General features: G+C 38.5%; 2 protein-coding genes across 2 annotated transcripts in view; both read left to right on the forward strand.

The window, feature by feature from the left end:
- The window catches only part of commd7 (COMM domain containing 7), a 23159-nt gene extending 19903 nt beyond the window's left edge, over positions 1-3256 (forward strand). Inside the window, exon 10 of the mRNA XM_015051677.1 lies at positions 3212-3256. The gene's annotated coding sequence lies outside the window, so the exon portion shown is untranslated. The remainder of the gene's footprint in view (positions 1-3211) is intronic.
- LOC106959235 (nucleolar protein 4-like) overlaps positions 1-25982 on the forward strand; it is a 79212-nt gene that overhangs the window by 10737 nt on the left and 42493 nt on the right. The window contains exons 2-4 of the mRNA XM_015051672.1: positions 5010-5162; positions 6529-6640; positions 9141-9259. Coding sequence (XP_014907158.1) covers positions 5010-5162; positions 6529-6640; positions 9141-9259 — 384 coding nt within the window. The remainder of the gene's footprint in view (positions 1-5009; positions 5163-6528; positions 6641-9140; positions 9260-25982) is intronic.

Here is a 25982-nt window from a genome sequence, read left to right on the forward strand (position 1 = left end):
GTGAATCGCCATGGAGACGGGGTCATCACAGGTCACGTTAACCCCTTAGGGGTCCAGACCCGCGGAACAAACCAACCAGACTCAGGGAGGATAAATGTGCTGCACTTTTTTTATTTAAAGGGGCAGTATTCTATAAAACTGACAGCAGCAGTTAGCCAACACCTGGTCCGTTCAGCTCCTAAGAACGGTTTTAAATGGCATCATGGAGAAACATTGTCATGATGTCAGAAAGGGTTGGAGATTCTTAAAGAGACTGAAGCCCCATTTCAAGGCGTCAGATAAATTTATGATGCAAAGTCAAATGTCTTTCAAGTTGTTTTTGTTGTAGGAAACATTTTTGTAACAACAGCGAATATAGCAGCTTAGGGAGGAGGAGGAGGAGATTGATCTTTTCACAGATTATCTGTCTCACAACAAACCATCACAACATGCAGACAGATTTAAAGGGGCGGTGTTATGTGTTGACATGATGGCCATTTTACAGCACAATAAAGTCACTGTGTTACCGTCAGTTATTATGAAAATACTACATATGTGAAACTTTGTAATGTAATATTGCTGTCTCTTTAAATACTTCTCTGAACTTTCAGGAAGTCATCCCAACATGACTCCTCTGTTAACCCTTCAATGTTTTTACCAGCGTAGCTTTGAGCAGCAGCTCCTACAATGAGCTCAGCAGTTCCACCAACTATTTGCTAATTGCTTCTGGCTAGTCTGAAGGAGCTCAGAGGGGGAGGAGCTTACTCCTTGAAGGCGGGGCTAGGTCCACCCAGGTGTTTTGGACAGGTGAATGGTTGCCATAGAGATTAAAGCTTTTGATTGCATGAAATAATCAAAGCAACACTCCAGTTCTGTTTTCTAACATGATGTAAAGCTAAAAAAGTTTATTTTACATGAGACTTCCCTTTAATAAATATAGAAAACACATATTCTGAAGAAGTACCGGTTTCTCTGGAGGATTTTTTCACTTATAACTTTGTAGAAAAACGTGTTGAAAGGATAAAGTTTGATTTCCGGATGTGTTCATGTGTCAGGGTTTCTGTTTGGACGAGGACGAAGGCCGGCGGTAATGATGGAGGGGGGAGGGGGGCTCAGAGCGTGTCCTAGCAACAGGCTGGTTTGGAAACGGTGAGGACGGGAATAGTGGGTCAGAACGAGATGGGAAATGAAAGGCTGACACGCGGTAATTTGTGGAGGTGAAAACAATCAGAGAGGAAAGAGGAGATCCTTTTTACAGAAAAAACAGAAATGGTTTTCATGCTCTGGGGTTGCTGGTGATGGAGAGCGGTGAGGTGGCGCGTTCGCTGCTGGAGGCTGTGGGTTTGAATCCCAGAAAGACACGTCTCCCTGAGGATGTTAGTTTTCTCCGGGTACTCCTGTTTCACACGGAAATATTTTAAAGTTGTGGGTAGGCCTGTTGCAGTCGGTTAAAGAATAAATGAATCGCATCATGAATAATTCATGATGCAAACTCAATAATTTTCATTTGCGTAATTTTTTTCTTTCTGCCAAAAGTTGTATAAAAGTCTTCAGTTCCTTTGCTCTTCATTTGTTTAGAGACTTCATAATTAGTTTTATTTGTTGTTTATTTAGGATATTTAAAATGTCTTCCAGTTCCAGTGTTAAATGTTCATTAGAATTTAAAGTTGTTGATCTTTGACAATCTGTTACTTCATTGTTTTGCCATTACCTTTATTTTACTTGAAAATCGTCTTAAAACAATTTATTGTCCAGTAACCTTTGTTTTAGTGGAAAGCCTGGCCTTCGGCTGTTGCAGTCCAGCAGATTCGGTTCAATTGGAACCAAAATTGCAACATTTGTTACATTTTCTGAGTCAAAACAACCAAATTTGAGCAACCTGTTCCCCTCCTCACCTGTGGGGGCGCTACACCAAGAACCACTGAAGGAAACTACAAAAAGTATTTGAAGACACTGAGTGCAACTTCCTTGTCAGATTTTAGCGGTTGTAGTATTTCTCTTTTGTGTTTGGCTAAAAACCACCAGCTGTTTCTGCTGCTAATGCTATGCTAGCTTGTTTGTCTTGGTTGTATTTACCCAGAATGCTCTGAGCTGTAGTCCAACGGTATTGGGTGGTGAGGTTTGGTCTGCTTTAATCTGACTCCAGTCCGTTTAACTAGAAAGCCTGATCTGTTTGTGAAAATGTGAATGCTGATCAAACCAAACCAGCCTCAGTTTGGTTAAAATGAACTCTGGTTTGGTTTGAATGCAAATGTAAACGCCAAGCGGACTAGAGACCGCTTCAAAGGCAGGAAGTGAACTACAGCGCAGGGCATTCTGGGTAAATACAACCAAACCAAATGCATTAGCCTATTGCTAGCGGGATAAATGACTCATGGTCTTTAGACAAAGAGTAAAGAGAAATCCTCCAACCGCTAAAATCTGACGCCTCCGTTTTGTTAACAGTTTGTGAAGAAGGAAGTTGTGCTTCAGAGGTTTTTGTGTCGTTTCCTTCAGTGGTTCTTGGGGCAGCGCCCCCACAGGCCAGGAGGGAACATGTTGCTCAAAGGGTTTGGCTGGTTTGACTCAGAAAATGTAACAAATGTTGCAGCCGAACCGAGTCTTTGAGGTGGGAAAACACCCTTAATCATGATAATCAGACGTCATTGAGAAGGATCAAGAATCAGTAAAAATCTGTGATCCAGGCTTTAGACCAAATTAATAAATATTTGTTAGTGTTTGGCTGGTGGTGTGGTGTGTTTGTTTAGTTTTCCATTCACTCAGTGGGTCTGACTCTGACTTGTCTGCAGGCCCAGTAGAAAGTCTGCAGGGCGTTTCTGACTGCCTGCCCTGCTTTAAGACGTCCCTGGAACACAACACCTACATACACACTACATGCATCACTCTGTGTGTGTGTGTGTGTGTGTGTGTGTGTCTGCTGTCACATATGCTCCAGTCCCAGGCCGTGATGTGCCCTGCAACAGGGGAGTCCACAGTTGTCCGCCATCTTTGTTCCTGTTTGGAAAGGCTTCTGCTCATTTTTCTCTGTTTTAGCTTCTGTTGCTAAACTGTGTTACCACCTGATGCTGCCAGTCAGAAGCTAATTAAAGGAGCTGGAAGACGCCAGTCAGCTCTCCTGAAGTCAAGGATGAACAGCCATGTGTTTTGGTTTAGCATCATACGAAGCGCTGGCATCAGGCGTGGTGAAGGACAAACATGCCCTCGCTTTTCATGCATCACCACCAATCTATCTGTGTGTGTGTGTGTGTATGTGTGTGTGTGTGTGTGTGTGTGTGTGTCCTAAGGCTGTGCTGTGTGGTACTCAGGCTCTCATTTAGCAGGCAGATGGAAAAGGGCAGTGCTGGCCCGTCATACTGTAAATACAAATCAGAAGAAGTACTCTGTCTGAGGTCACATGTCACCACAACAAAACGTTTCATATTTAGTACCGGGATCAACGGTTTGCTTCCTGGGAGGTTTGTTTCTGTTCAGATATTCAAACAAATCAGATTTATCCAGATTTTAGATCATGGTCTGCAGTAGTTAGTAGCTCTAACCCTAAAGCACTAATCATAAATATTAGTTCCACTAATGTTACAATGTATTTATCGATATGTAAGCTAGTGCTTTAGAATTAATCTGGAAAATAAAACTAAATGCACTACACATTGTCAAAGTTAGCATGACACTGAAGCGAGAAGTAAAAAAAAAAAAAATAGCTCTGCCAAAATTTACCAAACTGAAATGTCAACACAAATGTCAAACTTTATCCAGTTTACGGAGAGCAGCTACAATATATCCTGAAAAATAATTTGGGAGAAGCTAAGTGAGCCAAACATTTTCAAAGTTGACAAAAAATTAGCTCCGCTGTTAGCAACGTGTGGCTATCACTGACGTTTTCACTTACGAGAAGGAATCGGATCAAACTGATTGAACTTCAGTTCATTGAGTTTATATTGGATGTTTTACACCAAGAAGGTGAAGACAGAACTGGTTTCATCTTCACACCGACGCACGCACACACGAACGCACACACGCACGCACGAACGCACGCACGCACGAACGCACGCACGAACGCACGCACGCACACACGGACGCACACACGGACGCACACACGGACGCACACACGAACGCACGCACAAACGAACGCACGCAGGCACAAACACACGCACATGCTCACCTGCTGTCTGTCGCAGCAGACAGGTTCCCTGCTTGCTCTCCGCTGGATGTTTGACCCAGTTTACTCTACAGAAACACAACAGGAAGGCCTTCATGACCTTTAAACTCTCATCATCTGTCAGCCCAGAAACCTGCATATTCTCATGTTTCCCACGCGGATCCTGTTGTGGTTAAACATGACTTTAGCTCACATGAAAGAATAAATTGTCAGAGATTTCTGAACATCTTGTGTGAACATTTTGGATTTTGATGGGATTTTCATAGAGACACTGATATTAATTTTTATTTGCTTGTTTTATTTCTTTCATTTACAGTTAAAAATGTTGATTTAAAATAAAATCTTATATCCTCTCAAAAGTCAATTCACATCACCTGAATTTTATTGCATAAAAATACAGTTTATTCAAATCTCCATGTTGTTTTTTTAAACTTTTGTCAACAGATGTGAGAATTTTCATATTCATCTAGTCAAATTATAAAACCTTTACTTATTCGCTAAAGCACTTCTTGGTATCGCTAACTAAGACACTAGTTGCGCTAACCATGAAGATCCACTCATAAACAGCTCCGCTAACGCTAAGCGCTATACCAACAAGGTAGTTAGCAGAAGCTAATGCTACAGCGGTAGATGCCACCATGTTGATGCCCAACATGGGGCACAGTATCGTGTAATGCCCTTCACAATGTCAAACCCAGGCAAATCTGAGACTCTTCTCCACTCAGTAACAGCATCCACACTGATGGATGATCGGGGATCCAGCTGGTTTATCTGGTTGAACCCAGATGTTGTCTCAGCAGTGGGTTCCAGCTGGCGCTGTGTTTCTGGATCTTTCTGGATGTTGTTTTAAAGTCGGTCTCCTTTCTGTCCCCAGTGTGCGGACGGCGTGTCGGGCGGAGACCCGTCCCTGAAGCGAGTGGCGGTGGTGGAGGATTTCTTTGATATAATTTACGCCATGCACGTGGAGATCGGCACCGATCCGGGAAAAACTCCCAAACACGCCGGCCAGAAGAAGACTTACAAAGCCGTGAGTGTTTCTCACCTGAGCGACGATTTCTCTCCTGCAGATCTGCAGCTGAACCAACGTTTCTCTCTGTTTGCTCCCAGTTGTTTAAAGTTTCTGCTGGGAAGAAAATGGATTACAAACTTATTTTATTTGTTTTTTCCATTAACTAAATGAAACCTGGAGATGTAGGTTTATTAATTTAGTGCAGCGCGCCACAGCAAAGGGAAAATAACGCGTAAAAACAACTCAAACCCACTCCTAATCTGACAGTCATATGTGCTGATATTAGTGTTTTTGGGGAGAAATATTTGACCAGTTGTGATTATTGATCAACACCAGAAATGTTGGAATGCTTGCTGATAAAAACTTTTAACTTTGATAAATGTTTGCTTAGAATCTGAAAATGTCTTAACTGTAAGAAATGAAAAAATTTAATGTCAGTAATAATTTAAAGTAAAATGTGCTGATGACTCATCCAGTCAGTTTGCATATTTATACCTAAAATAAACATCAACAGTCGCTGTTTCACTGACAGCTGCTCATGCTGCCCTCTGCTGGTCAAAACATGAACTTACAATAAACTTACTACTTCCTCTTCATAACTTTTCTACACGTTATTACCTTACAATTTTTACATATATGTTCTGTCTAGAAATATTTTAGATACATTCAAAGTAAATAAATGACACTATGAACAATTAAGTGACAGAAGACAGATTTTTGTCATCAGAATGTAAATAATGTTTTTAAATAAATAAAAACTAACATAAAAGAATATAAGAAATTATCTTCATCAACAATTTATTTAATATTATATATTTTAATAACTGAGGGAGTCAGACAGAAAAAGATCTGGTGCAGCGTTTCACTCCTTCTGTATTTGATCTATTACGGCATGTTAGGGCCATTGTAGATGGAAAAACAAGGAAATTTCTGCCCAAAAAATTCTGAAATTTTGAGATTAATCTCCAAAATTTACTTTAAAAGTCCAAGGACATTTCTGAGCCCAAAAAGTCAAAAATTCACGAATTTTGAAATTATTTTCTAGAGTTTTCTGAGTTTCAGAAGTCAAAAGTTTTAGACTTTATTCTCATTTCTAGTTGTTTTTATAAGTTTTCTGCTTCCAGCTGTTAAAATGTTGGAATTATCTTAATATTTTTGCAGTTTGTAGCGTTAAACTTATTCTACACGTTTTATCTATTGATTGTATATTAGGGGGGAAAAAAAGGAAATCTCTGGTTTACATTTGGACTAAACTGACTGGACGTTTCCCACCTGTGTTTCTGCCTTTCTGGGTTCATTTTTGTGTGAAAACGACTGAAATCCTGTAAAGTTCTGATGTTTTTCCATCAAAATGAAATTCCACTTGTCTTTGTTTCTGCCTCAGATCGCTGAGACGTACGCCTTCCTGCCCCGGGAGGCCGTGACGCGCTTCCTGATGAGCTGCGGCGAATGTCAGAAGAGGATGCACATCAGTACCGCTGGACAGGATTACAAAGGTACACACACACACACACACACACACACACACACATCTCTATGCAGCTTGAAAAATGAAAACTTTACAAAATATTTAATCACGTCTGTTTTCTGTTCCACACTGAAACAGAAGATGTCCTGTTGGTAATGTTTGGTTTCAGTAGCTTGGATGCTAATGCTAGCAAAGCTACTCCTGTTAGCACATGAACACATGAATAGTCTGTTCAGCGTCCAATGAGATTGTTCTGAAGCAGAGATTTACCCCCGACGAGGCAAAAGACGTGGCTTTGTCCGCCATTGCTGCTGTTAGTGGATGTGTGCGTCAGATTTACAGGCCCACCAGAAACGTGTCATTATAAAGGTTCCTAACGGAATCTTTGTTTGTAAAAAATAATACAATATAACGCAATTAATCATATTTTTAATGCATTAAAATTATGTAATTATGAGTACATCAGTTCATAAAATAAGCAAAACACAGAATTTTTTTAGAAAAACCTTTGAAGATTTTTAGTTTGAAAAGTTAAAAAAAATAATTTTTTTTCCAGAAAATTTCTGAGATTAATCTTAAAACTTTTCAAATTTTTGACTTTTTGAGTTTGTATTAGAAAAGAAATTTCCACTTTTTTCTCGCGTGTTTTGTTTCTGTTCTAACTGCAGCGGCTCCAACACGCCAACGTAATTTTGTGTCTGTCTGTTATTTGTGTCACGTTTATTTACCGCTAAAATCTGACGCCGCTCCATCTTACAGCAGAGCGTGCTGGATTGTCCGGTGGCTCCAGTCAGGTTTCTGAGTAGTTGCGAAGCGGGGAATGTGGTTCTATATTTTGTTTCATCACTCAGTCTCACCGTAGCGACTCATTTGTCAGAGTTTTTCCTCTCTAAACTCATCCGTCTCTCGTGGTTTTCCCTCTTTTTTCCATTTTTCCGTCCCTGAATCCTGAATCTGGCCTCCAGCGACTCTTGGTGTGTTTTTCCCGTTTCTCTCGTCCTCCCTCCTGTCATTATCTCCCTCCATCCCCACATGCATCCTCATCCCTCATTAGATAAAGGAGTCATTGGAGTGTCCCGTCTCTCTCCTCAATTAGCCTAATTAATGGCTTTAACGATGAAAATGGCCCAGAAAACAGGATCATTTTCCACTGGGTCGGAGCGACGCGCGGCGTCGGGACAAAATCACAGAAAATAAAAATTCCAGAGGAATTTAACAAGGAGTTAGTTTGTATTTCTGATGTTGTTTTGTCTGGCGCTCATAAGAGTGAAGGCTGGGCGCAAATAAAATATCAGTTTTTTGATTTTATTCCAAGTTTTTCTTTTCATTCTCTTTTCTAAAATAGAAATGACCCCTGACCCCAGAAGGAATAATATTTAAATTATTCCTTCTTTTAGTTGTACGATGGAGTATTAGCTCCGAACTACGAGAATTTATGTTTAATTACAAGAATATAGTCGTAGTATTAGCAGAAAAAAGATCAAATTTGACCAGAAAAAAGTCTGAGAATTACAAGAAAAAAGTTGTTTTAATGAGATTTAATTTAAAATAAAAGCTTTTTGTTTGACCGTTGCATTTCAGTGTAGAGTTGAGAACATTGGTGGAAAAACAATCATAAATTTTTATTAATCAATCAAATCGATTTTTCACCCTGTGCTCATTAGAATCAGTTTATATCTGCAATGATCAGCGCGTTTTAAACACACACACAGAAACACACAGTGTGTGTGTGTCATTCAGACAGGGAGCAGCTAATTATCTCAGACACTGTGGGGGTTCACTCACTCACACACACACACACACACAGAGAGACACACACAGACACACACACAGACACACACACAGAGACACACACACACGCACACACACACACACACACAGAGAGACACACACACACACACGCACGCACACAGAGAGACACACACACACACACGCCCACACACACAGACACACACACACACAGACACACACACACACACACACAGAGACACACACACACACACATGCACAAACACACACGCACGCAGTCACACAGTGAGACACACGCACACAGACACACAGACACACACACACACAGAGACACACACACAGACACACACACACACACACAGACACACACACAGAGACACACACACAGACACACACACACACACACACACACGCACAGAGACACACACACACACACGCCTCTCTATGCAGAGGGTCTTTCTGTAAAGTTCAGCTGTGAATTATTAAAAGCCATCAATCGGAGCGGACCGGTTCTGGTTAATTGGTACCGGCAGCAGCGGGTCGGACCGCAGGAACAATACCATCAGATCCACTGATGGACGGATGGAGAGCAAAACGTTTTTCCACGTTGTAATTTAAATAAACTGATGGTGCTTCTTCAGCAACATTAAGGATTTATTGACTTAAAACAAAAGCTTCATTTCTGTTTTTCTGCTTCGTGCTGTTTAGTTTCGCGTCCTGAGCAGCTGTTTGGTTTCTCTCTGTGGCTGCCTCTTAATTTTCTGTGTTTTTCCCACCAGAGAACGACAGACCCGGCTCTCTGGTGTCAGAGGTCATCGACTTCAATGTTCCTCTCACTACCACCTACATGAAGCAGATGAAGCTGCACTTCCTCAACAGCAGCAGGAACAACAACAAGGTGGGTTCTGGTTCCCGCCGGCGCCGGTTCTGGTTGGGGCCAATCAGAGAGAAGGTCAGAGGTCAGAGAAGTTCCTCCGTCCACTCAGGGATTGTTAGTGACCGATGAGCCAAACCAGGAAGGAACTAAACTCCTGCTGGTTTAAAGGAGGGAAAGAAGAATCTGTGTTTTTAGTCATCCAGAATTAGTTTTAGTATTTTATTTCCCATAAACACAAAGTTTACAGGATGTGAGATAAATTATTGGAAAACTGATGTTTGTTTGTTTTTGTTGCAAATGTTCAGATACCAAAGGAAGAATTTAGGAACAGAAATCAACATCAGTCAGCAAGATAAATATTTAACCTGAAACTAAATATTTAACCTCAAACTAAATATTTAACATCAAACTAAATATTTAACATCAAACTAAATATTTAACATCAAATTAAATATTTGACTTTTAGATAAATATTTAGAGTAGAGCTAAATACAAAGTTAGCCAACTACAAACTAAATATCTAGCGCTAAACTAAGTATTTAATTAGTAAGATAAATATGTAGTTAGCAAGCTATATACTTAGCCACAAGCTAAATATTTCATTCCACATGAAATATTTAGGTACCAAGCTAACAGTATGATCTCAAACTAAATGTTTAGCTAAGTACATACTTGGCAAGCTAAATATTTAGATTAGAGCTAAATATGTAGTTAGCAAGTTGCATTCTTAGCTTCAAACCAAAAATGTAGCTTCAAGGTCAATATTTAGTTAGGAAGCCAAATATTTAGTTCAAAGCTAAATATGCAGCTTACAAGTTAATATTTAACATGAAACTAAATATTTAGTCAGCAAGCAAGCACCTTTTTAGCTCTAAACTAAATATTTGATGATCAAACTAAGTATTTAGCCTCAAACTAAATCGTTGTAAACTAGATATTTAGTTAATACACTGTGTATATCCCTGGGCTTTGAGTATTATAATCTGAAATAAAAATGAAATAATCTGCCAATGGAACTGGCATTTTTAATCAACATTAAGGAATTATTGGCCTGAAACAAGCTCCTGTCTTGCTGAAAAGTTACTTTTAAGTTAGTTTTGTCTTATTTAAAGTGAACTAAGACATTTGCAATAGCAACAAGGCAAAAATACTTGGTTGGATTTTGTGTTTTGTTTGATCTCTATTTTTTGGTAAAAAAGCAGAAGTTTCTGTTTGGAAAAAGAGATGTTGTACAATTATTGGGGTAAAATCACAGCAGACTGCTGTTTTAATAGATCACCAGATAAAATGGGGTCTGTGCAGGTGATGCGTGGATCTGAACCGGGTCTTTCCGAGCCGTTTGCTCGTTATGAAGCCAAACTCGGTGACGGTTAAACACTTCCTGCCTGAAACATGTTGAAAACTCCCACATCTGAATCTGGACTCCATGTTGGAGAGGGCAGAGCGGCTGTCGTTTCCTGCGCCGCTCTCCGTGGCTCCAGCGCGCCACACACACTCGCTGCGGTTGCCGTGTGTGTGTTGCGCGTTGGAGCCGCGATGTCGTACGGGGGAAGCGAGGGTTGAGCTCTTTCCCATTAAGCGAAGCCTCTGAGCGTCGAGTTAATTAGTCGAGGAGAGAGATGAACAGCGAAGTGCCAATTTACTCTGGAATGCCGATACGTCTTCCTGTCTGTCTGCATGTCTCACACACACACACACACACACAAACACATTAAATGTCTCTAAAACAGTGCCAGAATCCTCCCCTTACATTTATCTCCCACCAGTAAACACAGTTTGACCTGAAAACTCACCTGAACCACCTGAGCTGAGTCGGATGTTTCTCATGTTTGATAAACTGAACATGTTCTGGATCGACGGTCTGATTTACAGAGAGAAGCCGACCAGTTCTGCTGTTACTGTCTTTTTAAATCATCCTAAATGAAGTCTGACAATTTCTGAGGTTTGGTTTAATAAACAGATATAAACAGATTTTATGTACTTTTAAAATGTACATATCGAGTGAAATTTTATTGCAGGCTCCAACAATAATAAAATAAGTAATAATAAAAAGTATCAATATAAGTATAAACATAATAATACGTAGTCGCAGACTGGTTGCCATAGCAACTGACCACAACACCTTTATGTCACAGGATTCAACACCAAATAACACTCCAACATTTCCCACACTAACATTCAGTCCGTTATAGTTTTATGTTTTCAGGTTGATGGTTATTTTGTGATTATTAATAAGTGATCGCTGTGGTAGATTAGCTACCATTGCTATTAGCTAAGCTAACACAGCGGTGGTAGATTAGCTACCGTTGCTATTAGCTAAGCTAATACAGTGGTGGCTGATTAGCTAATTTAATCACTTGCTCTACTGATGATCCGTCAGAGTTGGTGTTAAGTCGCCTTTTTTTCTAATTTTTTAACTGAATTGAAACTCACTGAATTCCAAAGCACATCTACATGTTAAGTTTGTCATAGTCAAGCTAGCATAACTAAACTACTTCCCTCTCCCTCACTATTCTTTTTATTAAAACTTTCCTTTTCTTGTTATCTAGCTGATGTAGTGTTGACAATTTGTAGCAAAGCACTGAGTCCCTTTTTCTTTTAAATTTATATATCACGCATACATTTAAGATTTAGCACATTATGTTGACAACTTGATAGCTAACAGCAGTGGTAGCTATCGTCTGTTTCATCATTTAATGTTTCATCAATATAAAAAGTACTTGAATTGCTGACTTAAAACAATCTCCTATCTTGATTAAAATATACTTGTAAGTTAGTTTTGTCTTATTTCCGGTTTATTGAGACATTTGCATTAGAAACTAGACCAAGTACTTCATAAGATCTTGTGTTTTTTTTTGCAATTCAGCATAGGAAAAAATTTAAAAAATGTTGATATTTTGAGTTATAAATTGTATGTGAAACATTATTTAATTTGGATACTTTGTGACATCATTTGTGATTAAAAAAAACAACACAAAAACTTAAATTGTGTGAACGCTGCAGAAGATATTCATATTCAGTCAGATAAAGTTCATCCTTACATAACTAATTTAAGCTTTACATCAGAGCCATTTTTAAAGACTGCAGTCGTCCTTCAGGATTTTTTCTTGGAAAGTCTTTTTTCTGTGACCTTAAAGCAGCTCTAACAGTGTGAGGATGTGCCTCCCTGTGCAGCCTGTACATGTCCACCCTGACGCAGCCGAACAGAAACATGCAGTGTGTGTTCCAGTGTGCAGAGCGCGCTCAACAAGGGAAGGTCACCATCTTTTGTCAAAGTTGTTCTTATGTGGGAGTGAGGATAAAGCTGAATATCTCACCAGGAGAAAGACACATTCCTGCTTTCACTTCTGCCTTCATTTTTTACTCTGGAAGTTAATTTCCTGGCCCATTAAATCTACCCAGAATGTTTTTTCTGAGCATTTCAGGTGTAAGGCTGAACACCCAGTGAGATTGTTAGGTAGTGGTTAAGACTGCCACTCCAAACTGTGTGTAAATATCTATATGTAATATAGAGCTGGACAATATGGCTGAAAAACATATCACAAAATTAGCATTTTATATCAGTCAACATTGATAATTAATTTGTTTTTTGTTTTAAATGTCTTCAATACAGCCAAACTGTATTGAAGAAACTATTATGAAGATTCATAACCTTTCCTGTTTTCTCTAAACTACATTGTTTTCCATTTTTAAGCAGTTTTGAGGCGAAACTTTAAACTGCTGCTGCTCCAGTTACCCAGCAGGTTGTTGCTAGGTAACCAAAGAGTGAGTGAGTTAGTTGAAGCCACCACCCTAGCTTAGCTAGCTGAGAGGTTGATCCCCCAGAATGCTGTTTGGCCTGAACAAAACACATAATTCGTTTTGTGGAATGAATTTGCAGCATTTGACGCTTGTTGTTGTTTTTGCTATTTGCTTCTATTTTCTGTTGTCACATTATTTTTCATTTGCATTGTTATTCTGTTGTGTTTGTATGTTTTGGATTTATTCACGTGTTTGTAAAAATGCTTTAGAGATTCAACCAGTAATGAAAACTTTCCGAACAGAAAGCTCCATCTTTAGTTTATAGAAATTCCTAAAAGTCCAAACGTGAAGAAACGCAGCTAAAATGAACCCCAGCATGGACCGAAGGTGTCCAAGTCCTCCACTTTTTCCCATTAACACACATCCCAGATCCCAGGCCTCCGACATTCGGCCCATCCCTTTCTCTCTCCTGCCATCCGCCCCTCGTCCCAATTCAATAAGAGGAGGAAATTAGCCAGCGTGCTTCCTGGCAGTGGGGGGGATGCAGACAATGTGGTGAAAGGGTGGAAATGTTTGAGGAGCGAGAGAAGAGACCATGAAGAGAGGGAAGATGGCAGGGCAGAGGTTCTGGTGTGGAGAAGAGGAATAAAGAGATGGAGAAAAGAGAAAATGTGCCTCTGATTGTGAGGGATGTTTATTTTTGTGGGGGGAGGGAGTTCAGAGAAGGAATTAAAAAGAATGACATGCTTCATTATTATTTGCGGCCTCCCTCCGTCTGCCTATTACTGCAGCTACCTCCAGAGGAAAGACGTTTCATTAATTTAGGGAGGAGGGGTGTGTGTGTGGGGGGGGGGTTGTGTGTGTGTGTGTCTGTGGAGGTGAGACACATTGTTAGATTAAGGTCTTGTTGAAAGTCTCTGAAACAAAATTACAGGAACACAGTGGATCCCTGTAACCACAACCATCTGTCAATACTGACAACATTGATAGATGCATATCTTAATAATTCAAACACCTTAGTCTGTCGCAATTAATCAATTAACTGCATAATAAATTACATTGAGCCTGATAATTTTCATTGTGATGATTCATATTTTGTTACAGACACATAATCCATTTAATTTACAATTTTGGTTGTGTGTGGTTTTTATTGTTTTATTTGTTGTTTTTGGTTGTGTTTTATTTTGGATATTTGAAAAGTCCTCTAGTTCTTTACTAAATTAAAGTTTATTGGTCTTTGAGAGGTCAAACTTGCATAAACACCAAACATACATTAATGTGCATTAATACACACTGTAGAAACTGTCTTGATGCTAGGGTACAAGCTAAGATCTATAGTGTTTCTTCGCTCCACTCTACAGCCAATCAGCACCAAGGAAAACAAATGGAGCTCATGGATTGGCTGCTTTGCAAACGCCAACCAAGTAGCATAATTTCTCAGGATTAAAGATTATTTGGCTGCATTTTTGTTTAGATATTTTGATGTGCTCTACTTTAAAAAAAAATCTGTGAATAGGCAAATTTTCCATGAATAATTTGGAGTTATGATTCACAGAAAAATCTGCAAATTGTGAAGCGCAAATATACACCACGGCCAATGTACGTTTTGTTTGTAAAGTTCCTTCATGCAAAGCTTCAGTCAAAAATGCATTTTGAGAGTAAAATACAGCAATAGTTGAACATACATTTATGCAACTTAGTATTTTTTCAGATTTTTTTTCTTCCAGATTTTACTTTTCTAATTTTTTTAATTTTATTATTTCAAAGTATTTTTTTAACTTTTAAATCTTAAATTTCATTTTTTCAAATTTTTATCAAATAAAAATTGACAAAAACAGAATTTTTTTTTCTGTTTTTATTTTTGTCCATTTTTATTTTTTCAGTATTTATTTTTGTCTAGTTTTCTTTTTTTAAAGATTTTATTTATTTTAGTGATTTTTTAAAAATTAGTTTTACGTAAAAGTAAATCTGTTTTCCGCTCCTCTGGCGGCGGGACTTCCTGCGAACGGTGGCGGGAAAACGCATTTTATATGTCGAGCGGACGTTAGCAACAGCATTTCTATTGGCCGATGGGGGGCAAGTTCGAGCGTTTCTATTGGTCAAACTGGACAGTTAGGAAGCGCTGCTTCTGATCTGCGTTGAATGCATAGACAACAGCAGGATGCTGAAGAGAAGAACGAGTGAGTACAATCAAATCACAATAAATATAAATTCCTGTTGTTCTAACGTCAAGAAAAAAAATATTTCACGGCTTTACTATTAATACTTAATGATTTTAATAATTGGATAAATAATAGCGGGTTTTTAGTCATAAAAAGTTCCTCCTAAAATGATGTTGAGTTTCCGCCTGGGGCGTGACCTTTGACACGCCATATCCTCGCACCCATCTGCTGCGATCCTCCGGTGTTCTCCGTCTAATAAAGCAGAAACGCCATGGAAACGGTAATGCAAGGGAAATCCCCTCTGTGCTCCAAGTGCTTCTTATTTACTGTTTACTGGCACAAAAAGCAGCAGTAGCTTTGTTTCACTGCGGATTTTCCTTTTCTGATGCATCCTGGAGGTAAAACCGCTTCACCTTCCCTGACCAGATGAAACATAAATGCAGAAATAAGGATTAGGATAAACAAACTGTTACCACTTGTGCAGAAGAGGTTGGTGGGAAACAGTGGATGAACTTAAAGCCCAAAGGAGCTTTAATGTGCGGCTCTGTTTCCATGGTGTTTCTGCTTTATTGGTCTTTGCTCACCAGAGAGGCGGCCATTCGGGGATTTTTCTTTTTATTTCACTGCTAATGACCAATATTCTGCAGCATAATTCACTGTTTTTGGGCACTGACTCATTTTAATCAAGCCTGTGCTTCCACCCTCCGCCTGTAGGGGGCAGCTGTGGTGCATACTTAAATAAACAATGGTCCATCCTAATGTTAAATATCCTCCCAACATGTTCCTACTGTATCTTTAAAAAATATGGAAATATTCTTCTTTTATTGGTACAAATTAATATTTTTTCCTCTTTATTTCAACTATACCTTGGCAATAAATACTTTTGTGAGGTTTTAATAATCAAATAGGAATAATAAAAGTTAAGATTTAAAAAAATGAATGCAACCAGAGATGCGCAGAGCAGAAATATGTCACATTTTTAAGGAAAACTAAGCCAAAACACTTAATTAGCAAACTGATTAGCTTAAGGCTATTTAGTCTTAAGCTAATCGGCGTAAAACTAAATATCTGGTTAACAACATAAATGCGTAATGTGAAGTTAAATATTTCATTAGCAAGCAAAATATTTTTGCCTCAAACTAAATTGTTTAAAACTAAATATTTAGTTTGCATGCTAAACATTTCAAATTAACTATTTAATTCAGAGCTAAATTTGGAAATTGAGGCTAAATATTTAACCTCTAAAAGCTTTAAAGATGAAACATTTAGTTAGAAATAAGTATTCACTCAACAAGCTAAATATTTAGCCAACAAGTTAAATAATTTTAGAGTAAAAAGTGAACAATTTTCCACATTGTTCACCAATGTGGAAAATTTCCTTCAAACTAAATATTTAGTTCTAAACCAAATATTTAGTTAAGAAGCTAAGTAGCTAACATAAAATTAGCAGGCTAAATATTTTTGCTTGAAGCAAAACTTCAAACTAAATATTTACTCTCTAGATACATATATTGTTTAAAGCTAAATATTTAGCTTCAAACCAAATATTTAGTTAATAATCTTAGTATTCAGCTTTGCATTTAATAGCTTAAAACTAAATATTTAGTTAATAAGATAAATATTTAGATGGATCTCAATGCGTTAAACTAAAAATTTAGCCTCAAATTAAATATTTTAGTTTGAAGATGAATGTATAGGTTGAATATTTAGTGTCCAAATTCAAAAATATTTTACTAATCCAAAAGAATTAACAAATTAATTAATTAGTAGGGCTAAATATAGTTAAATATTAGCTTCAAGCTAATTACATAGTTTGATAACTAAATATTTAATTTGGAGTTAGATATTTAGTTTGGTAATTAAATATTTAGTTTGAAACTGACATTTACAAATTAACTATTAATATATGACTTTGAAAAATCAACTTCTATTAAAAAAAAATCTTGCTTAATAACAAATTAATTGTTTTTATCTAAGTAGTTTTATCCATAAATTACCTCGATCCGTTTGTTTTTCTCCTGTATTTTGGACCGAAGGAAAGCGGAAGTAGCTTGTAGGAGTGAGTCTCGTGCATTTAGTTTGTAGATAAATAAACTCCCCCCGCCCCCCTCCCTCCGCGTGTTGACCCCGCCCCCGTGATGTCATCAGCCGTGACCACGCCCCCTCTGGTTGCCACAGAGTCTTGAGGGTCCCGCTGAGTGCGCTCACTCCCTGCCTGTGTACAGCAGCATATACTGTCCATTTAAATTCACACTATAGAGGGAAAAACCCGCAGAAAGCGAATGAATAAACATTTTTAGAGATAAAAAACAGATAAAATTAGACGGCGGAGGTTGATGATCGTAATTTCGGAGAAGTGAAGGTAAGAAGGCGTCTTCGGCATGCGCTTTATTATTTATTTATCAGTGTGTATTCCGGAGTGTTTTCCTCCGGTCTCGGTGCTTCCCGCATGCCGGTGACTGAGCCGCTGGTTCCGCTCGGATCGCTCCCAGAACCGCAAACGGAGCGGTAATTAGCTCCGGTTTGTTTGCGTGAGGAGTTGTTGCTGGCTGGGGTCGATGTGCGGGTTCACCGGGCCGCTCCGTCCTGCGGCAGCCAGGCTCCGGGCTCATCATCATCATCTTCATCATCGCTATTCATGAGCGTGCTGCTGCCCCGCGTGCTCACATTGTTCTGGGATTGCTCCGGCGCGCGCCACGGTGTGTTCGTGGGACGTCCGCGCGAGCTTTTAATTGATGCGCGTGCGCCCGTGGATGGATGCGGGGCGGATGATGGGTGGGTGGTTGCTAAGGAATGACCAAGCACCCGCACTGAGGACCAATCGGCGCCGCGTGCCAAGCATTCAGACAGCTTGCGTGTTTCTGCGTGTTGTCTTTAGTTTCCGGCTGAATCAATGTGAATATCATGAAGGCAACAAGTCAAAATGAGAATAAAATCCACCTTTCTGCCAATTTAACAAAACATGATGAAATTTTATTTGTTGCTTTGGTTCTGAAACTATTTTAACACAAACAACCAGCAGATTTCTATGAAAGAGGGCCAAAAAAATTAAACTAAATCTGACTTTTTTCCCCCCTTATAATTCTGACTTAAAGACAAATGGACACCTCGGAGAAACCATGTTTAATGACAGACAGGTGACTTGTTGAACACAATTTTTTTTTATATAAATCTGATGATTTATATGAGATTATATGGCATATTGAAGTCATAATTCTGAGGGGGAAAAAGTCAGATTTGCGAAATTAAAATCAGAATTTGGAGATAGTTCTTTTATTATTTGGAGTCTAAATGAGATTAAAATCCATTGTCCTTTTAACTTGCATATTAAGACCTGATTCAGTTTGATTTAATTTATTGTTTTGGTTCTGAAACTGTTTCTGTTAGACTCGAAATAATCAGAAAATTTCTATGGAAGAGCATTAAAGCCAAAAAGTGAAAAAAAAAAAAGACTTTAATTTTTTCTTAGAATTTTGAGTTAAAGACACGTGGACACCTGGGAGAAACTAGGTATAACGGCAGAGATGCAATTTACTTTTTTATATTTTATTTTGTGGGCTTTTAAAGTCATAATTCTGAAAAAAAGTCAGAATTGGGAGATAAAAGTAAACCTTTTCTCTCCAAATTTGACTGATGTGAGCACATACATCTCTGTTAACAGAGATGTTGTGTGTTTACACCTCACACGCTTGCTCAGTAGGTGTCCTGGCACGCTAGCAACTTAGCAAAGGCTACCAGCCAATCACAGACCGGTGTTTTTCATTCAATCAGAGTATTCCTTATAAATCCTGGATAAATAACAACCAGTAAATAATAATACTGCTAATAATACTGCACCAAGCGGTAGGCTTTACTCAACCAAATGGGAGGATTTAGGAATATACAAGAACATTTTATACAGTACATTTTTACCCAAAGAATATATTATTCAAGCATAAAAATACTCAGCATGGTCCATATTTCTTAAAATATGACCAACATTACATAGTTTACTGTAAGATCTACTGGGTGATTAATTATTATTTAGCTAAAGTGCAAAAATGCATTTATTTTAGTTATATTTTATTGTACTTGCCTCTTTTAGGACTCTATAATTGGTGGTTTAGTATCATGTCTTTCAGTAACGCATAATTACCTGCTCATGTTTTCAGATTTCCTGTCGTTTAATTTTTTTTGACACAAACTCCTCCACCAACATGTTTAGCTTTCTGAGGGAAAACATTTAATCCTTTAACTCACTCCCCTCCTGATAGCAGCGCTCTGCATCCCCCAAGGTGCTGAATTTTATCCAGAACTGATAAATTAAGTCATTTCAGCGACTTTTCCATGACTTTTGGCGGGAGAGGTGTTTGTCCACACGGCAGAGCGGACCAACTTCAGGCTCCCTGCTGGTGTAAACGAGCGTTTCTCTGTGTTTATGTTTCAGTTGCCACTCTAAACGTTTGATCCATTTCTGTGGTGAATATTCTGATCTGCCACTTTTACAACCGAAGGTCAAACGCCAAGTTCTGCTGATTCAGGCGTCTGAATATTGACGTGTGAAGTCAGCACATTCAGCTGAGAATTCAGGTTTGATTTCACACAGTGGAGGCTCCTGCGTTAGCGTAGGGATGAAGCTCCAGCCGGCCTTGGGGATATAAAAACCCTGCGGCACACGAAGGGTTAAAGTGCCCCTCCCTGCCGTTAAGGAGGACGAGAAGAGACGTTCCTCAGATAAATCCCTATGCGAGGATCGACTCGGCTTCCCTCCGCTCCAAAATAACTCCGGTTTTCCCTGACCTGGCCATAAGCACGACAGGAGGCCGAGGAAGATGGAGCGCTAATCCCCTCTTCCTCTCTATCCTCTTCCTCGCTCCTCTGGACGGGAGGCGCTCTCTATTTCTGTCTGCAGGTCCCAATTTCGCTTTTCTCCCTGCTTACGTTTTAAACAATTCCCTCAGAGTTCAGATTATATACATCTGGTTATTTTTATTTTCCACTTTTTTTTTCTTATTTGACTCTGAAATGGACACGAAGATATAGAAATATTGTTTCCAGAATTAGAAAATGAAAAAATAAGCAGGAATTTGCTTCAAAGGTAACAAATAAAGTGGTAATTATTCAATCAGTCGCTATGCTTTCATCCAATTGACATGCAAATCTGAGAACTTTAAAAATGTTACAAAAAGAAAAGAAAATAATATGAATGTCATTTGAATTTTGAGCAAACTTTTAAAAATATTGATAAAAAAAATATCATATAAAAGTGGAAATTTTGAGTGAACAACTAAAATGTCTCAAAAAAGAAATAAAAACAACTCATCTAAATTTCATTCCAATTTTGATATTGGATAAATATTTCAGGGGATGCATATCATTTAATTTTTATGCAAATTTAGAGCAGACTTTTAAAATGATGCAGAAAAGAAAATCCAAAGTAGCCATGTTTAGATCTAGACTACGCAGAACATGATTTCGTCAGACGTTGATGCTGTAACAAACAGGAAGGTTGTAAACCAGCACGAACCACGCATCCTCCCCTCTCTGCTGGAGGTTTGGACTTTGAAATTTGATTTTGTGTCTCTGGTAAGGCGCAGACCCATCAGTTTATGGGAGCATTTTCTGATTCTGATTATTTGGAAAATGTGTTTCAGTTATTATTAACTCTAGACAGGTGGATTTTACCCTTGACTTTAAGGAACTCAGTGTTTTGTCTCTTGCAGTTTTCATGAAGTTTGTTCCAGATTTGTGGTGCATAGAAACTGAAAGCTGCTTCTCCATGTTTGGTTCTGGAGATGCAGAGCAGAACCAGACACTGTTCTGCTCTGCAATAATTGATGCGACTAAAGACAAATGCATGGATGTGTTTCTCTAGATCTTGCAGAGACTTTAGTCCTTTAATCCTGGAAATGTTCTTCAGGCGATAGAAGGCCGACTTTGTAACTGTCTTTATGTGGCTCTGAAGGTCCAGATTTCAGCCAGATCTCTGCTTTCCAGCTGTAATAACTGAAGCTGTGCATTGACTCTAGATCTTTAACTCTAGATCATTCCCCTTTAGGTCCAAAGATCATAATTTCAGTTTTGTTTCTGTACAGATAGAGAAAGTTTGATTTGGGTTTGGAGTCTCCTGTAGAGTCAGTAGTTTATGTGAATTTTTCTATTCTCTCTTGTCATATCTCTTGCAGGTGTTTCTTTAAACTTGTCCTTCTTGTGTCTCTCATGTTTGAAACAAGCAGAGGTTAAATCAGCCCTGAAACTGAAGCAGTTAGATAAAGGACTCTAAATGGGTCTGAGGAGCTTTAAGCCTGGAGATTTGTTCTGCGTCCTTTGACCCAATCTATCTGTGTAAACCCTGGATAACGACAGTTTAAGGGTAATTCAGTGTCAGTTTACAGAACAGCAGCATGGCGTTCAGGTTCAGCTCCGTTATGGCTCTGAGGTGAGCGTCGGGTTGTTGAGCAGCGACTCGAAGGAGCTCAGCGGCGTTTGCTGGGCGACCTCAACATGGTCCAACCATGACCTTTGCCTGGACTAATCCCAGCCATGTTTTCCTCGGATTGCTTCCTGGAGGGGAAAGGGGTTAATCGTCGTGCTTCAGGCAGATTTGTGACTGACCGGATTAAGTGGTGCGCAGTGTTGGACACGCCGCTAATCTCCACTATCTGTGCCCCTGTTGCTGTTGGGACGGTGGTGACGGGCTGACCGGTCACAGGCTGCCTGACATAACCGAGTTCCTCCACTGGTTCACCAACTAGTTGCTCCCTTTGATTGGTTGGACAACTTCTACAAGCTTATGATTCAAACCACTTTTTATTATGGTTTATGGGATTATACAGTCATGAAAAGTGACCTATTACACTTCCTTGAACAGGTTAGAATAGGTCTATAGACTACACAAAACATTCCCCATTTTCTGTGGGGCTTTAGTTGGCTCACTTCTGCATATGTTGAGCTGTATTAGGGTCTCTGTCACTTTAAATCCAAATAATCTGCTGCTGGCCATGCCCCCTAAGCTCAGCGTTTACACTCGTACATGAAAATGTCCGCAAACAGATGCACAATTATTCAACCGTGCAGCTTTGAAAAGCAGAAGTGGAACCTCCTGCACAACCAACAAAAATTCAGCAAGTGACCTATGTCAATAACAACACTGTGAAAACACAAAATCTTACCAAGTATTTGTGGTCTAGTGTCTAGTGTTGGTACACTTGAAAAAAGACAAAACTAACTTACAGGTATCTTTCTAGTTTGAAATAGCCGCTTGTTTTAAGTTAAAAGGTTCTTAATATTGACAAAAAAAGTACTGCTTATAAGTGAAATAATCACTTAGTTTTGTCTTTGAAATAATAAAAACTAACATACAAGCTTATATTTCTTGCTGAAAAGTTGCTTGTAAGTTAATTTAATCTCTTTTCAAGTGTATTAAGATAGTTAAACTGGAATCTAATGTTTTTGTAGTGAAACATTTTTTTCCAGCAGCCATTGTACAGCGCATACAGCTGACCAAAAGTGTTGGAACTCTGCCGGATGGCTAGGTAGCGGGCGGAGTTCTGTTGTGGTTGCTAGGTAACGGTGCACCAATGTCGAATGTGACTTAATAATCGGGAGGTTTTTGAAACTTCTCATTTTCCAGACACCAAAAAACATGACGTTATTGCCAAAAACTGGCTTCTTTTAATTTAATTTAATTTCTTTGTACTTTTTATAATTTAAATGTCATTTTCTTTTACATTATTCTATTTTGCATTTCAATTGTTGTAGTCTTTTGTTGGTAAATAGTTTACCGTTTTATTTATTTCAATGCACAGATCTATTTCTCATTTCTGAGGTATTGAAATTGGCATTGTGACTTTACGACTTCATGTTTTGTAAAATTTGCTTCCTTAGGAATCAATAAGCATAAAAAACTAACTTGGTGGTTAGATCAGAACTCGGTAGAGAACGTTTCATTCTCGACTTCAACATCCCCGTTTGCTCTTTGCTCTCCACGCCCTATTATGTCAAACTGTATGGAAACCTTTCATAAAGCCGTAGTTTTCTTGTTTAACACTTTACAATAATTCACTCCCTTTATGAGTCACTATTTAACCAAGGTTGAGAAAGTTGGAACATTGTTTTCAATCCATTTATTTATCACTACTTTGAAAAAATATAATTTATACACAGAAATGTCCTTTATAGTCGGTGCAAAGGTAGAGACGGATAAAAATCAAATGACATGCTGAACATTCATTTTACAATTCTAGTCATTAATTTTTTTTTATCTTTAACTTTCTGGTCATCTTGAAAAAGCACGTAGAGCTGTTTGATTGGGAACCAAAGTAGCAAGAGTAGCTGCCTTTCCATTAGAAATGTGAGCAAAATTTAGCCGATATTCCGCTAATGTAGAAAAATCACAATTTTGCAGTTGCGGTGTTTCCATTAAATATGAAAGGTAATTAAAATCACAGATGAATAAGTTTGTTTATTTGATACGTTATTAAAAAATACGACGTGCCATCATCCTCCTACTACTTCCTGTTTTCTTCTTTGTTGCTTCCGCCTGCAGCAACATCCGGTTGTTGATCATGTGACTCGTTTCATGTGTTTCCATTGCAGTTTTGCAAAATACAATAATTTCAATAGAGCCTAAAAACCCACCTCAACCTAGCACAAAAACTTAACCAAAAAGAATTTGTCTTTTAAACCTTGGCTTGTTTCCATTAAGAAAATTTATTTTTGTAATTCCAATTTGCGTAATTTTATTGTCAATAGAAACACATCAAGTGATGTCAATATAAATGCAGCTATTGTTACACTTTCAGCTGCTGTCAAACCAACCAAACTTTTTGAGCAACCTGTTCCCCTCCTCACCTGTGGGGACGCTGCACCAAGAAAGGAAACCTCTGAAGACACTGAGTGCAACTTCCTTCTTCAACAAATGGAAACTAAAATGGAGAGGCTTCAGAGTTTAGCGGTTCGAGGATTTCTCTTTACTCTTTGGCTAAAAACCACAAGCCGTTTCTCCTGCTAGTGCTGGACTTTGGTTGTATTTACCCAGAATGCCCTGTTCTGTAGTCCACTTCCTGCTTTTGAAGCGGTCTCCGTTCTGCAGATTCATTAGATCCACACCAGAGTTCATTTCAACTGAACCGAGCCGTAGATTTGCAGATTGACCAGAGTTCGATTTTTTGGCCACTTCTTCGCAAACGGACTGGAGTTGGATTAAAGCGGATTAAACAGAGCTGGTGTGAATTATTCACCCTCACTACACTGTGAGGTGAGAAAGGATAAAATGCGCGCGCACACACACACACACACACACACACACCTGACCTGTTTACTCTACATAAAGGCAAGGTCAGGATCTGTGTGTGTTTACAGAGATACAGCAGTCTCTGTGTCACTGTTCTGACTCTGTGACGCGTTCATGGACCCCCACCCTCCCCCCCCCACACACACACACACACTCAGAGGGGAATGACCTGCATCTTGTTGTTTTGGCTAATCAAAGAATATTTAATCCAGTGTGTGGCTGTGTTGGATGTTCTGCTGAAGTCGTGTAATCGTAGCTGCGCCTGGTTCTGCTGCAGATCCGAGTTTTACTCACATCCAGAGTTTATTCATATCTACTAAAGTGAAGAGATTCATATTAAAGTGAAGAGATTCGTTTTTATGCCTCTCCTGTTCCTCTGTTGTTGGGATTTAACTTGAAATGTTGAAAAGTCTCAGATTATCTGAACTCGAAGTTCTACTTCTGTTTCTTTTCCAAAGACAGTTTTGACCTGAACAGATGCAGAAAATGCAAAGATTCTCAAATTTCCTCTTTATTGTTACAACTTTAAACAATATAGTTTAAAACCTTTAAAATATAACAAGCTGTTTGCAATAACCTTTTTTCTTCTCACTCACCTGAAACGACTAATCAGATAAATCAGATTAATCAATTAAATAATCGTCACCTATTTTAGTTCTGTATATTAATTGTTAAATATTCAGACTCCAGTTTACTGAAATATCAACACACTCAGAGCAGGAATTAAACCAAAACTGTACAATAAATATGTACATTTTGCATTTAAGGTTAAAAAATATGTCTAACCAAAACTCCTCAAATGCGATAATTTTGGCTTCAATTCTGTAAAAATCTGCTATTAAGATCCTTTTTCTGTTCAGTTATTGATAGTTTTACAATAATGGGAATGCTGTTGTTGAATTTTAGACAATAAAATGTTTATTTTCTTGCTTAAAAATTTATTGAAATATTTATTTGCAATTTATAATATTGTGCAAAATAGGCTTGAGAGGTTAAACGTAAAAACTGCAGAAAGTGGCAACTTTGTATCAGATTAATCGGCTGAATAATTGTGAAAATAATTGATTTTTATCAGAATACTGAATTAATTGCCATAATAATCGATTAATCTGAATAACTGATTGATCGTCGGAATAATTGATTGTCAGATTGACGATTAATTACTAACATTTTCATCATTTGCAGCCCCAGTTTTCATGATTTCTTAATTTCTATTCAGTATCTTAATGAAGAATAATCTGAATTTAAAGTCAGTTTTTTTTTCCTGACCCATCAGTGATTTCACTACCTTCAAAATAAAACTTAAATCTCTGCTGAGTCTTTGTTATAATGTTGTAGAGGAATTATTATTTTTTTGTTTTAAGAAACTTCGATCATCACCAACTCAGATGTTTTTTTTTCTTGCTCTGTCTGAACTCAAACATTATCAGAGCGGTTTCCAGGTTATGCACTGAAAAATCTCCCGCAGAGCGTTTATCAAAGGCTCCCGACCAAAATCGAGCGGAGAACAGAAACGTTATGGATCGGCCGGATCGCGACAGAACGCGCCTCTGAATCCGCGGAGAGA

Source organism: Poecilia latipinna, unplaced genomic scaffold (assembly GCF_001443285.1).
Source record: "Poecilia latipinna isolate Pla-1442-1.1 unplaced genomic scaffold, P_latipinna-1.0 Scaffold1058, whole genome shotgun sequence".
Lineage (NCBI taxonomy): Eukaryota > Metazoa > Chordata > Actinopteri > Cyprinodontiformes > Poeciliidae > Poecilia > Poecilia latipinna.